Source organism: Lampetra planeri, unplaced genomic scaffold (genome assembly GCF_965212315.1).
Source record: "Lampetra planeri unplaced genomic scaffold, kcLamPlan1.2.h2 scaffold_203, whole genome shotgun sequence".
Classification (NCBI taxonomy): Eukaryota; Metazoa; Chordata; class Hyperoartia; order Petromyzontiformes; family Petromyzontidae; genus Lampetra; species Lampetra planeri.
In genome coordinates this window covers 93,071-106,907 of record NW_027614786.1, presented here as the reverse complement: position 1 = coordinate 106,907, position 13,837 = coordinate 93,071, and the positions used below count along the sequence as shown (strand labels likewise).

The 13,837-nt window shown below is 56.4% G+C and overlaps 1 protein-coding gene across 2 annotated transcripts in view; it reads left to right on the top strand.

Annotated features, from left to right (window-relative positions):
• The first annotated feature begins 264 nt into the window (after positions 1-264).
• Positions 265-13,837, top strand: part of LOC144740300 (clathrin light chain A-like) — a 28,919-nt gene continuing 15,346 nt past the window's right edge. The window contains exons 1-3 of one of the 2 annotated variants that reach the window (XM_078623172.1): positions 265-1,007; positions 9,817-9,866; positions 13,492-13,612. In XM_078623172.1, coding sequence (XP_078479298.1) covers positions 656-1,007; positions 9,817-9,866; positions 13,492-13,612 — 523 coding nt within the window. In that variant the 5' untranslated portion in view covers positions 265-655. Of the gene's footprint in view, positions 1,008-1,802; positions 1,872-9,816; positions 9,867-13,491; positions 13,613-13,837 lie in introns of those variants that run through there. The other variant, XM_078623173.1, reaches the window with a different exon arrangement.

Here is a 13,837-nt window from a genome sequence, read left to right as displayed (position 1 = left end):
GGCTTCCTGCTTACGGAAGTCGTCTTCCGAAATCGGAAGATATCTTCCGGAAGAGGAAGAAGCCCTTAAGCAGTTTATGGTGTGGTGCGCGCGCGCGGCATCTTCCGGAAGACGTCTGCCGAATCCGGAAGATCGAATCCCTTAAGGAATCAATGGGGAGGTGGGTTGCGCGAGGCTTCTTCCGGAAGACATCTAGCGATTCCGGAAGATCGAACCCCTCAAGGAGTCTATGGGGTAGTGGGCGCGCGCCATCTTCCGGAAGATCGCCACCAAAACACGCGCAGATCCCCGCCCTTGGCTGTCATCATCAGCGTCTCCTCATCATCAGCAGCAGCAGCGTCAGCGGCTTCATCTTCTCTGCGTCTCTCGGTCTTCTCTCTCCTCACCACCACCTCACCACCACCACCCTCGTCCTCACCACCACTTTACCTCACCACCACTTTACTACCATCCTCACCAATACCTCACCACCCTCACCTCACCATCACTTTACTACCATCCTCACCAATACCTCACCACCTCACCACCACCACCTCACCAACATCACCTCACCACCACCTCACCAATACCTCACCACCACAACCTCACCAATACCTCACCACCACCTCACCCTCATCACCATCACCTCACAACAACCATCACCAAACTCACCGCCATGTCAGACGCCTTCGACGCTGCGTTCGGTAGCGATGCCACTGCTGCTGCTGCGTCGTTTCCTGAAGGCGGAGAATCTTCAACATCGCCCACCGCCGTGCTGAGTGGAGGAGGTGGAGGTGGTGGAGATGAAGACCCTGCAGCGGCCTTCTTGGCACAGCAGGAGAGCGAGATGGCCGGCATCGAGGGCATGGCCGAGGGGACAGACGGTGGCGGTGGCGCGGCGGCGATGATGATGATGGGAGGTGGGGTGATGGAGGGAGACGTGGGGGGGATGGGGATGGGTGGGCTGATGGATGGAGAAGGCTTCGGCATCCTCGACTCGGGAGAAGTTCCGCACAGCATCGGTGGTGGTGAGTGGTGGGTGGGTGAGGGGTGGGGTGAGTGGTGGTGAGTGGTGTGGGTGAGTGGTGGTGGTGGGTGGTGGGGTGGGTGGTGAGTGGTGGGGTGAGTGGTGGTGTTGGGTGAGTGGTGGGGTGAGTGGTGGGGTAGGTGGTGGGGTGGGTGAGTGGTGGGGTGAGTGGTGGGGTGAGTGGTGGGGTGAGTGGTGGGGTGAGTGGTGGGGTGAGTGGTGGGGTGAGTGGTGGGGTGGGTGGGTGGTGGGGTGGGTGAGTGGTGGGGTGGGGGGTGAGTGGTGGGGTGGGGGGTGAGTGGTGGGGTGGGGGGTGAGTGGTGGGGTGGGGGGTGAGTGGTGGGGTGGGGGGTGAGTGGTGGGGTGGGGGGTGAGTGGTGGGGTGGGGGGTGAGTGGTGGGGTGGGTGAGTGAGTGGTGGGGTGGGTGAGTGAGTGGTGGGGTGGGTGAGTGGTGTGGTGAGTGGTGGGGTGGGTGGGTGGGTGGAGTGAGTGGTGTGGGTGGGTGAGGGGTGGGGTGGGTGGGTGGTGGTGAGTGGTGGGGTGGGGGAGTGGTGGGGTGGGTGGTGAGTGGGTGGGGTGGGTGAGTGGTGGGGTGGGTGAGGGGTGGGGTGGGTGAGGGGTGGGGTGGGTGAGGGGTGGGGTGGGTGAGTGAGGGGTGGGTGAGTGGTGGGGTGGGTGAGTGGTGAGTGAGTGGTGGGGTGGGGGGTGGGGTTGGTGAGTGGTGGGGTTGATGAGTGGTGGGGTGAGTGGTGAGTGGTTGGGGTGGGGTGATGGAGGGAGACGTGGGGGGGATCGGTGGGGTGATGGATGGAGAAGGCTTCGGCATCCTCGACTCGGGAGAAGTTCCGCACAACATCGGTGATGGTGAGTGGTGGGTGGGTGAGGGGTGGGTGGGTGGTGGGTGGGGTGGGTGAGTGGTGGTGGTGGGTGAGTGGGGTGGGTGAGTGGTGGGTGGGTGAGGGGTGGGTGAGGGGTGGGGGAGGGGTGGGGTGAGTGGTGGGGTGGTGGTGAGTGGTGGGTGGTGGGGTGGGTGAGTGGTGGGGTGGTGAGTGGTGGGGTGGTGAGTGGTGGGGTGGTGAGTGGTGGGGTGGTGAGTGGTGGGGTGGGGGGTGAGGTGGGTGAGTGGTGGGGTGAGTGAGTGGTGGGGTGGGGTGGGTGAGTGGTGGGGTGGGGGAGTGAGGGGTGGGGTGGGTGGTAGGGTGGGTGGTGAGTGAGTGAGTGAGTGGTGGGGTGGGTGGGTGGTGAGTTGTGGGGTGGTGGGTGGGTGGTGGGGTGGGTGGTGAGTGGTGTGGTGAGGGATGTGGTTTGGTGAGGGGTGGGGTGAGTGGTGGTGAGTGGTGGGGTGGGTGGTGGGGTGAGTGGTGGGGTGGGTGAGTGGTGGGGTGGGTGGGTGGTGGGGTGAGTGGTGGGTGGTGGGGTGGATGGTGAGTTGTGGGGTGGGTGAGTGTTGGTGTGGGGTGAGTGGTGGGGTGGGTGAGTGGTGGGGTGGGTGAGTGGTGGGGTGGGTGAGTGGTGGGGTGGGTGAGTGGTGGTGGTGGTGAGTGGTGGGGTGGGTGGGTGGTGGGTGAATGGTGGGGTGGGTGAGTGGTGGGGTGGGTGAGTGGTGGGGTGGGTGAGTGGTGGGGTGGGTGGTGAGTGGTGGGGTGGGTGGTGAGTGGTGGGGTGGGTGGGTGGTGGGGTGGGTGAGTGGTGGGGTGAGTGGTGGGGTGAGTGGGGGGGTGAGTGGGGGGGTGAGTGGTGGGGTGAGTGGGGTGGGGTGGGTGGTGAGTGGTGGGGTGGGTGAGTGGTGGGGTGGGTGAGTGTTGGTGGGGTGGGTGAGTGTTGGTGTGGGGTGAGTGGTGGGGTGGGTGAGTGGTGGGGTGGGTGAGTGGTGGTGGTGGTGGTGAGTGGTGGGGTGGGTGGGTGGTGGGTGAATGGTGGGGTGGGTGAATGGTGGGGTGAGTGGTGGGGTGGGTGGTGAGTGGTGGGGTGGGTGGGTGGTGGGGTGGGTGAGTGGTGGGGTGGGTGGTGTGGTGGGGTGGGGGAGTGGTGAGTGGTGGGGTGGGTAGTGGGTGAGTGGGTGGTGGGGTGGGGGGTGGGGTGAGTGAGTGGTGGGGTGGGTGGGTGGTGGGGTGGGTGGGTGGTGGGGTGGGTGGGTGGTGGGGTGGATGGGTGGTGGGGTGAGTGGTGGGGTGGGGTGTGGTGGTGAGTGGTGGTGGGGTGGGTGAGTGGTGGGGTGGGGGAGTGGTGAGTGGTGGGGTGAGTGAGTGGTGGGGTAGGTGGTGAGTGGTGGGGTGGGTGAGTGAGTGGGTGGGTGCGTGGGTGGGTGGGTGGTGGGGTGAGTGAGTGGTGGGGTGGGGGGAGTGGTGGGGTGGGAGGAGTGGTGACGGTGAGGAGTGGTGACGGTGAGGAGTGGTGACGGTGAGGAGTGGTGACGGTGAGGAGTGGTGACGGTGAGGAGTGGTGACGGTGAGGAGTGGTGACGGTGAGGAGTGGTTAGTGGGGGGGAGTGGTGGGGGTGGTAGTCGTGGTGATAGTGTTAGTAGTGATGTGATGGTAGTAGTAGTAGTGGTGGTGGTGTTAGTAGTGATGTGATGGTAGCGGTGGTGGTGGTGTTAGAGATGGTGTATTTCTATCAGGAGCCACGTGCTCGCACTCGAACAGGCGTAGACCCCCACCGCAACAGCCCTGAGTCTCCCGTGCGTCGCCCTCATTCCCGAACCTTCTCGCTAGTTCTAGACGCTCGCTAGTTCTAGACGCTCGCTCTACCGGCAGACTCCACCATCCTCTTCCGTCACCTGGCCACGCTCCTATTCTCGATCATTCCCGCAGCCACCAGTCCACTCGTACTGCAGGCTGACTCCCCCTGTCACTACCTCCCGTGGCCACCAGTCCACTCACACTGCAGACTGCCTCCCCCTGTCATTACCTCCCGTAGCCACTAGTCCAATCACACTGCAGGCTGACTCCCCTGTCATTACCTCCCGTGGCCACTAGCCCACTCACACTGCAGGCTGACTCCCCTGTCATTACCTCCCGTGGCCATTAGTCCATTAACACTGCAGGCTGACTCCCTTGTCATTACCTCCTGTGGTCACTAGTCCACTCGTACTGCAGGCAGACTCCCCTGTCATTGCCTCCTGTGGCCACTAGTCCACTCACATCGTAGGTTGACTCTATTGTCATTACATCTCCCCCCCCCCTCTTAAAAATGTAGCCGTCCCGGCTAATACTAATCAACCGCACCGAGGAAGACGGCACTGTTTGGACGTGGGAAAATAAAGTCCATAGTAGTAGGTTTTTACCCTTTAAACTGGTACAAAACTGACACCTTTATACAAGGCATCATGTTTGCAATAACCACAACACAAGCAGTCCACACCCGAGACAGCTTTCCTTAGAGCCTAGTCTCCATTGGTGTTGGACCAGATGACGCCAAAAGGCTTCAAGGACAGTGCATATCATTATCAGAGTTGTTTCTTTTTGTTTGCATTTTGACTGCTTGTGTTGTGGTTATTGCAAACATGATGCCTTGTATAAAGGTGTCAGTTTTGTACCAGTCGAAAGGGTAAAAACCTACTACTATATTTTGCCACTGGTAAAGGAGATGTCTCAAGAAAGTCCATCTTCGTGGTTTGGAGAGCCATCGACGTAGCCGTAAAGTTCTCGACTGGGTCCTTGACGCCGCTCCATCTTGTGGGCATCTGGAGGGTATCATTCTGTGGGCGGCACAACGATGCATTTTTCGGGTCGCACAGCTACTTTGGGTGGCTGCCCTGGCACGTCGGACACTCCAGACCCCGGCCATACAGGACATGGAGATGAGATATTTGGGCGGGGATGGACGTACGGTTTGAGGCACGATGGGTTCAGTTTCAAATTAGCAGAGCGTACCCTGGTCAACACTGTACGCAACCGTTGCAAATGCTCCTCGAACGTACGAGCGAACACGATCGCATCATCCAAATGAAAGAGGCACGAAGTCCCACTGCAATCCTGCAAGAACCAGCTCCTTGAGTCTCTGAAACATGGCAAGCGCTGAATGTAAACCCATCGGGAGACTATTGAACTGATGAAGCCTGTGGGGTGTACGAAATGCAGTGTTTGGTTTTGACGACGCATCCAAGGGCGGTTGCCGAAATGCCGACAGTAGTTCCAACGTTGAAAAAAAAACTAGTGCCCGACAGCGCGTCCAACGAATCGTCCATGCGTGGGAGTCTGTATGCATCAGCCCACCGTTGTTTAGCTTTCGGAAATCGATACACAACCTCAGGCTACCGTCCGATTTCTTTTCAATGGCACCACAGGAGCCCCCCTGAGGATTGGTTGACGGTGAAACTATCTCTGCAGCTAACATCTCGTCCACCGCCTGTTTCACTTGCTCCTCCTTAGCTGGACTAGTACGATACGAATTTTAGCGAACAGGGGCTGCGTCCCCCGTATCAATGTGGTGATGCAACAGGGAAGTACGGCCAATTTAAAATTTCCCTTTCCTGAAAACATCCAAGAAGTGCAGCAGTAACGACTTCAATTCGCACCGTTGTACCTCTGACAATTCCGGGTTTTCTCTACAAAGGTTTTCCGCCCACGTTGCATCAGACTCGGCATTTTCCTCCACCGCTCCCGGGCTACTCGCTGCTGCTGAGTCACCCGCCTCACAACATGTGGGCATCGCGCGGGCTAACACGGTACCGGTTGAACCGTAGCCGTCTTTCTCACCCGCACTCAACACCTGCAGAAACGGCTCCTGACTCACACTCGGAATCATCTCCGCTCCCACCAGCGTAGGCCAGAGGTCGCAACCGGGTACCCGATACCCGGCTACCTGTACCCAGCCGGGTACGGGTAGCCGTTTGCGACCCTGGTGCGGCCGGGTACGGGTAGGCCTGAGTCACTGGTGAGTAACTGTTTGTCACTCATTTCTCAACGTCTTGTCTCTTCTCACAATTCAAGTTCCTAGAATCAACCCACCCGCGCCTGCAACATGGCTTCATCCCAGAGGTCGCAATCGGGTACCCGATACCCGTACCCGCCCGGTTACGGGTAGGGTACAGGCACGGCCGGGTACGGGTACGGGTACCCGTTTGTGACCCTGGTGCGGCCGGGTACGGGTACGGGGTAAGGAATCAAAACCCGTTTGCGACCTTTGGCGTAGGCCTCCGGGTCGCTCTGTTGGACGGCGTAAGGAGGATCGCCGCATCCGGGTCGGCCGTACGTAACCGCTTGAGGTATCGCAAGGGAACCAACATCTGCCTGCCCGGCGGGACCTCCACTGATTCTCTAACCAGTGCTTGAACCACGACGTCTGCACCCGCTTTGCCTTCCAGGAAAAACAACGGCTCCCCCAATGGCATCTCTACACATCTCTAATCCATAAGTATTATTAAGGGGCATCCCAACGGGTACGGGGACGGCCTGCATTTTCGAAATCAGAATGGGCCCCATCATCGCGATCCCTCCGATCCTTACACACGTCGCAACCCGGCCCACGATCCCCATGTTGCCTCCATTAGCCGCGACATACGTGCTCGGAACCGGTGTTACACGGCGGCTACTTGGCTGCAGCATGCTGTTATCAACTCTGAAAGAATAGTGACCGATGCGCCAATGTCCATCAAAGCTCGGACCTCTACTCCGTCAATGGAACCGGCCACTGCCGACGTACCCGCGGCAGCTGCTACCACACGACGTGCCAAACTCCTCCATTGAATATCCGACTCGGGCCACCGGCTTAAGAGTCGGAACTCGCCGCTCACTCGCGACCGATGAAGTACGCGGGGTAACAATGGAGCCTGGAGGATGCGATCTCTTAGATGCGAGGTGACATTTCGGCCCAGGTGTCTGGGTTGTCGCGACTTGCCTGCGGAGGGGTCGTTGACGAAGAGATGGATCATTGGAAACTCATTTGCCAGTAAAAAATATGATAATTGGTTTTTACCCTTCTATCTGGCAACAAAACTGACACCTTTTTTTACGAGGAGTCATGTTTGCATAGACTACAATACCTGCAGTCATAATGCAAACAAAAAACACAACTCTGATAATGATATGCACTGTCCTTGAAGTTGATTGGTCCACACCCGAGACAGCTTTCCTTAGAGCCTAGTCTCACATGGGTTGGACCAGATTAGGTCATCTGGCGTCGTCTGATCCAACCCATGTGAGACTAGGCTCTAAGGAAAGCTGTCTCGGGTGTGGACCAATCAACTTCAAGGACAGTGCACATTATCGAAGAGATGGATGTTGACGGCGTCGTCGGTCGGACGTCGCTCCGGCATCCCCGTGCGAGATGCCCCGCTCAACCACATCTGTAGCAGCCGGTGATGGCGGGCAGAGTGCAGAGTGGCCCTTTGCTCCTCCGGCACAGCTCAGAACATCGTCATCAAGGGCGGTAGGCAGGGCTCTCGACGCTTCCTCTTCCGTCCACCCGATGCCTTGATATACCGCCTCGAATCTTGTGGTGAAGCAGAGGTAGCAACCGGGTACCCGATACCCGTACCCTACCTGATACCCGGCTACCCGTACCCAGCCGGGTACGGGTACCCGTTTGCGACCCTGGTGCGGCAGGGTACGGGTAGACCGTGAGTCACTGGTGAGTCACCGTTTGTCACTCATTTCCCAACGTCTTGTCTCTTCTCACAATTCAAGTTCCTAGAATCAACCCACCCGCGCCTGCAACATGGCTTCATCCCAGAGGTCGCAATCGGGTACCCGATACCCGTACCCTACTCGTACCCGGCTGGGTACGGGTAGGGTACGGGTACGGCCGGGTACCAGTACGGGTAAGGAATCAAAACCCGTTTGCGACCTCTGCCTCCCACTGCTACAGACTCTTACACAGGAGTCGCGACGATCAGGCGCTCTCTCCTGCGCCGGCCGGAGCTGCAGTCGACTCGGCCGCCGTTTGCCCCACCCGTAAAATGGCGGCCGTCGACTGAGCGGCTTCCACCGCTGGGACCTACTCCGCCGCGCTCTCCGCTGCTCCCACTGTCGCCGCAGCCCGCGGCAAACCGCACGGCGAGAGTGGGGGGAGCAGCACGGTCCAGCCCGTCCCCCTGTTTTGTCCCATTTTTAAATCCTTTATATTAAGTTTGCGTGCTTGCTTACTTGCTTGCGTGCTTGCTTGCTTGCTTTACGACCGTGCAAATCTTTCGGTCGTTTTTTAACCCACTTCCCGTGATCCAATCGAGCTGACATTTTCCACACAGACTCGTTGTGCGAGACAATTAATGTTCGTGAAAAAAAATTCCCAAAATTTTACACTTTTTAGGCAAAAAAAAATGTATGTTACATATATTCAAATAGAACTCATTCATGGCTTTGGCTGAACGTCACAGTGTAAGAGCCCAGAGCGTATACCCTCCACAGGCCGTGGCAGAGTAGCGCAGTTGGTAGCGCCCTCGCTTCCCATGCCAAAGGTCGCGGGATCGATCCCCGCGTCCTCCACAGGCGAATATATTTTTAAATCCTTTATATTAAGTTCGCTACCACGCATAATAAGGATTTATAGTGAAAAACTTTGTATTTACGGGTTATACTTATTAAATCCTTTATATTAAGTTCGCTTGCTTGCTTAGGACCGTGCAAATCTTTCGGTCGTTTTTTAACCCACTTCCCGTGATCCAATCGAGCTGATATTTTCCACACACACTCGTTGTGCATGACAATTAATGGTCGTGAAAATTTTTTTCCAAAATTTTACACTTTTTAGGACAAAAATATTATATTTAATTACCAATTGCTTAATGGTGCAATGCAATCATCTGACCCATAGGTGGCAGCCATCTCAAGCCAGAGGACGAGAGGACTCTAGCCGCCACGCATATAAAGGATTTATAGTGAAAAACTTAGTTTTTACGGGTTATACTTATTTCTGTCCCTTGCTGCTACCGGCCGGCCGGCTTCCGCTCTCCTCAGCTCCCTCTTCACCCGCGGAGTCATTCACCCGCCCGCCCCGGGCTTGCTGCAGAAGTCGTCGTCGTCGTCGGTGGCTTCTCCCTGCGGCTATGCCATGGCATGATGATGCCCCACTTCTGACACCAGTTGCACTTGTCCTGGGAAGGATTCTTTATGAAGGAGCCGCGTCGCCCTCGGACCAGCGAAGAACCCCAACGCAACAGCCACGGGTCTCCCGCACGTTTACCTTGTGTGCGATGCCTGGCCAGGCCCATGTCCGGTGGGCACGCCCCTATTCCCCGAACCTTCTCGCTGGCCCTAGACCACGCTCCACTGCCCCATTACATCACCTGACCACGCCCCTATTACCTTGTCGCTGGCCCTAGACCACGCTCCACTGCCCCATTACATCACCTGACCACGCCCCTATTACCTTGTCGCTGGCCCTAGACCACGCTCCACTGCCCCATTACATCACCTGGCCACGCTGCTATTCCCCGAACCTTCTCGCTGGCCCTAGACCACGGTCTACAGGTTGACTCCATTGTCCCATTACATCACCACGCCGCTATTTTCGATCATTCTGTGGCCACCAGTCCACTCGCGCTGTAGGTTGACTATATTGTCATTACAGTAGTGATGGTAGTCGTAGTGGTGGTGGAGCTAGTGATATGATGGTAGTGATGGTGGTAGTGATGGTGTTAGTAGTGATGTGATGGTAGTGGTGTTAGTAGTGATGTGATGATGGTAGTAGGAGTAGTGGTGATGGTAGTGATGGTAGTAGTAGTGGTGGTGGTGCTAATAGTCATGTGATGGTAGTAGAAGTGATGGTGTTCGTAGTGGTGGTGAGTGTGGAGAGAGCGTGGAACTGAGTAGTTATTTTATCTGACTAAACCCATCATCATCACCCTCCTCACCCCGTGTCCCCACACAGACGACTTTGACTTGGGACTGAGTGGTGACCTCAACGGAGACATTTACAAGGTATAGAGATACACCTCACCACGACTACTCACCACGACTACTCACCACGACTACTCACCACGACTACTCACCACTACTACTCACCACTACTACTCACCACTACTACTCACCACTACTAACACCACCGCTACTACTATCACATCACCACCACCACCACCACTACTCACCACTACTAACACCACCACTACTACTCACCACTACTATCACATCACCACCGTCACCACCACTACTCACCACTACTCACCACTACTCACCACTACTCACCACTACTCACCACTACTAACACCACCGCTACTACTCACCACTACTATCACATCACCACCACCACCACTACTACTACTCACCATCACTACTACCATCACTATGACTACTCACCATCACTGCTACTCACCACCACTACTACTCACCACTACTAACACCACCGCTACTACTCACCATCACTACTACCATCACTATGACTACTCACCACCACAACCAACACCACCATCATCACTACTCACCACTACTCACCATCACTGCTACTCACCACTACTACTCACCACTACTAACACCACCGCTACTACTCACCACTACTATCACATCACCACCACTACTACTACTCACCATCACTACTACCATCACTATGACTACTCACCATCACTGCTACTCACCACCACGACTACTCACCACTACTAACACCACCGCTACTACTCACCATCACTACTACCATCACTATGACTACTCACCACCACAACCAACACCACCATCATCACTACTCACCACTACTCACCATCACTGCTACTCACCACTACTACTCACCACTACTAACACCACCGCTACTACTCACCACTACTATCACATCACCACCACTACTACTACTCACCATCACTACTACCATCACTATGACTACTCACCATCACTGCTACTCACCACCACGACTACTCACCACTACTATCACATTACCACCATCATCACCACTACTCACCACTACTACTCACCACTACTACTCACCAATACTATCACATCACCACCGTCACCACCGTCACCACCACCACCGTCACCAACACCACTACTCACTATCACATCACTACCACCATTACTACAACCACCACTACTACTACTCACCACCACTACCATCACCACCACTACCATCACCACTAATCATAATCACCGCAACCATCACTACTACCATCACTCACTACTACCATCACCACCACTACCATCACTACTACCATCACCACCACACGGTGACTGAAAGTGGCGAGTGGTGAGTGAGAGTGGCTAGTGAGAGTGGTGAGTGAGTGAGTGTGGTGAGTGAGAGTTGTGAGTGTCCCCCACAGGACGCTAACGGCCCACCCACCGCAGCTGCTGGTGGTGGTGGTGGCCGTGTGGTGAGTGGTAAGTGTGAGTGGTGAGTGAGTGTGGTGAGTGGTGAGTGAGTGTGGTGAGTGGTGAGTGAGTGTGGTGAGTGGTGAGTGAGTGTGGTGAGTGGTGAGTGAGTGGTGAGTGTGGTGAGTGGTGAGTGAGTGAGTGTGTGTGTGTGGTGAGTGTGTGTGTGTGGTGAGTGTGTGTGTGTGGTGAGTGAGTGAGAGTGGTGAGTGAGTGAGTGGTGAGTGAGTGTGAGTGGTGAGTGAGTGTGAGTGGTGAGTGAGTGTGAGTGGTGAGTGTGAGTGGTGAGTGAGTGTGAGTGGTGAGTGAGTGAGAGTGGTGAGTGAGTGTGAGTGGTGAGTGAGTGTGGTGAGTGAGTGAGTGTGGTGAGTGAGTGTGGTGAGTGAGTGTGGTGAGTGTCGCCCACAGGACGCTAACGGACCACCCACAGCAGCTGCTGGTGGTGGTGAGTGAGTGTGGTGAGTAAGTATGGTGAGTGAGTGTGAGTGAGTGAGTGAGTGTGAGTGAGTGAGTGAGTGTGAGTGAGTGTGGTGAGTGAGTGTGGTGAGTGAGTGTGGTGAGTGAGTGAGTGTGAGTGAGTGTGGTGAGTGAGTGTGGTGAGTGAGTGAGTGTGGTGAGTGAGTGTGGTGAGTGAGTGTGGTGAGTAAGAGTGGTGAGTGAGTGAGTGTGAGTGAGTGAGTGAGTGAGTGTGGTGAGTGTGGTGAGTGAGTGTGAGTGAGTGAGTGAGTGTGGTGAGTGAGTGTGGTGAGTAAGAGTGGTGAGTGTCGCCCACAGGACACTAAGGGACCACCCACAGCAGCTGGTGGTGGTGGTGAGTGAGTGTGGTGAGTAAGTGTGGTGAGTGAGTGAGTGAGTAAGTGTGGTGAGTGAGTGAGTGAGTGTGAGTGAGTGAGTGTGGTGAGTGAGTGTGGTGAGTGAGTGAGTGTGGTGAGTGAGTGTGGTGAGTAAGTGAGTGTGGTGAGTGAGTGTGGTGAGTGAGTGTGAGTGAGTGAGTGAGTGAGTGTGAGTGAGTGTGGTGAGTGAGTGTGGTGAGTGAGTGTGGTGAGTGAGTGAGTGTGAGTGTGAGTGTGGTGAGTGAGTGTGGTGAGTAAGAGTGGTGAGTGTCGCCCACAGGACACTAAGGGACCACCCACAGCAGCTGGTGGTGGTGGTGAGTGAGTGTGGTGAGTAAGTGTGGTGAGTGAGTGAGTGTGAGTGAGTGAGTGTGAGTGAGTGTGGTGAGTGAGTGTGGTGAGTGAGTGAGTGTGGTGAGTGAGTGTGGTGAGTGAGTGTGGTGAGTAAGAGTGGTGAGTGAGTGAGTGTGTGTGTGTGAGTGAGTGAGTGTGGTGAGTGAGTGTGAGTGAGTGAGTGTGGTGAGTAAGAGTGGTGAGTGTTGCCCACAGGACACTAAGGGACCACCCACAGCAGCTGCTGGTGGTGGTGAGTGAGTGTGGTGAGTAAGTGTGGTGAGTGAGTGTGAGTGAGTGAGTGTGAGTGAGTGTGGTGAGTGAGTGTGGTGAGTAAGAGTGGTGAGTGTCGCCCACAGGACACTAAGGGACCACCCACAGCAGCTGGTGGTGGTGGTGAGTGAGTGTGGTGAGTAAGTGTGGTGAGTGAGTGAGTGAGTAAGTGTGGTGAGTGAGTGAGTGAGTGAGTGTGAGTGAGTGAGTGTGAGTGAGTGAGTGTGAGTGAGTGAGTGTGGTGAGTGAGTGTGGTGAGTGAGTGAGTGTGAGTGTGGTGAGTGAGTGTGAGTGTGGTGAGTGAGTGTGAGTGAGTGTGGTGAGTGAGTGTGGTGAGTGAGTGAGTGTGAGTGTGGTGAGTGAGTGTGAGTGTGGTGAGTGAGTGTGAGTGAGTGTGAGTGAGTGAGTGTGGTGAGTGAGTGTGAGTGAGTGAGTGTGGTGAGTAAGTGTGGTGAGTGAGAGTGGTGAGTGTCGCCCACAGGACACTAACGGACCACCCACAGCAGCTGGTGGTGGTGAGTGAGTGTGGTGAGTGAGTGTGAGTGTGGTGAGTGAGTGTGAGTGAGTGTGGTGAGTGTGGTGAGTGAGTGAGTGTGAGTGAGTGTGGTGAGTAAGTGTGGTGAGTGAGAGTGGTGAGTGTCGCCCACAGGACGCTAACGGACCACCCACAGCAGCTGGTGGTGGTGGTGAGTGAGTGTGGTGAGTAAGTGTGAGTGAGTGAGTGTGGTGAGTGTGGTGAGTGAGTGTGGTGAGTGTGAGTGAGTGAGTGAGTGTGGTGAGTAAGTGTGGTGAGTGAGAGTGGTGAGTGTCGCCCACAGGACGCTAACGGACCACCCACAGCAGCTGGTGGTGGTCGTGGTGCTGACCTCCCTCCAGCCCCTGAGCCAGAGTCTCTGCGCCGCTGGAGACACGAACAGAGAGAGAGGCTGGACCAGCTGGGTACAGACGGGGGGGGGGGGGGGGAGACACGGGGGGGGGGGGACACGGGGGGGGGGGGGGGGACACGGGGGGGGGAAACACGGGGGGGGAGACACGGGGGGGGAGACACGGGGGGGGGGGGAGACGGGGGGGGGGGGGGACACGGGGGGGGGAGACACGGGGGGGGGAGACACGGGGGGGGGAGACACGGGGGGGGGGAGACACGGGCGGGGGGAGAGACACGGG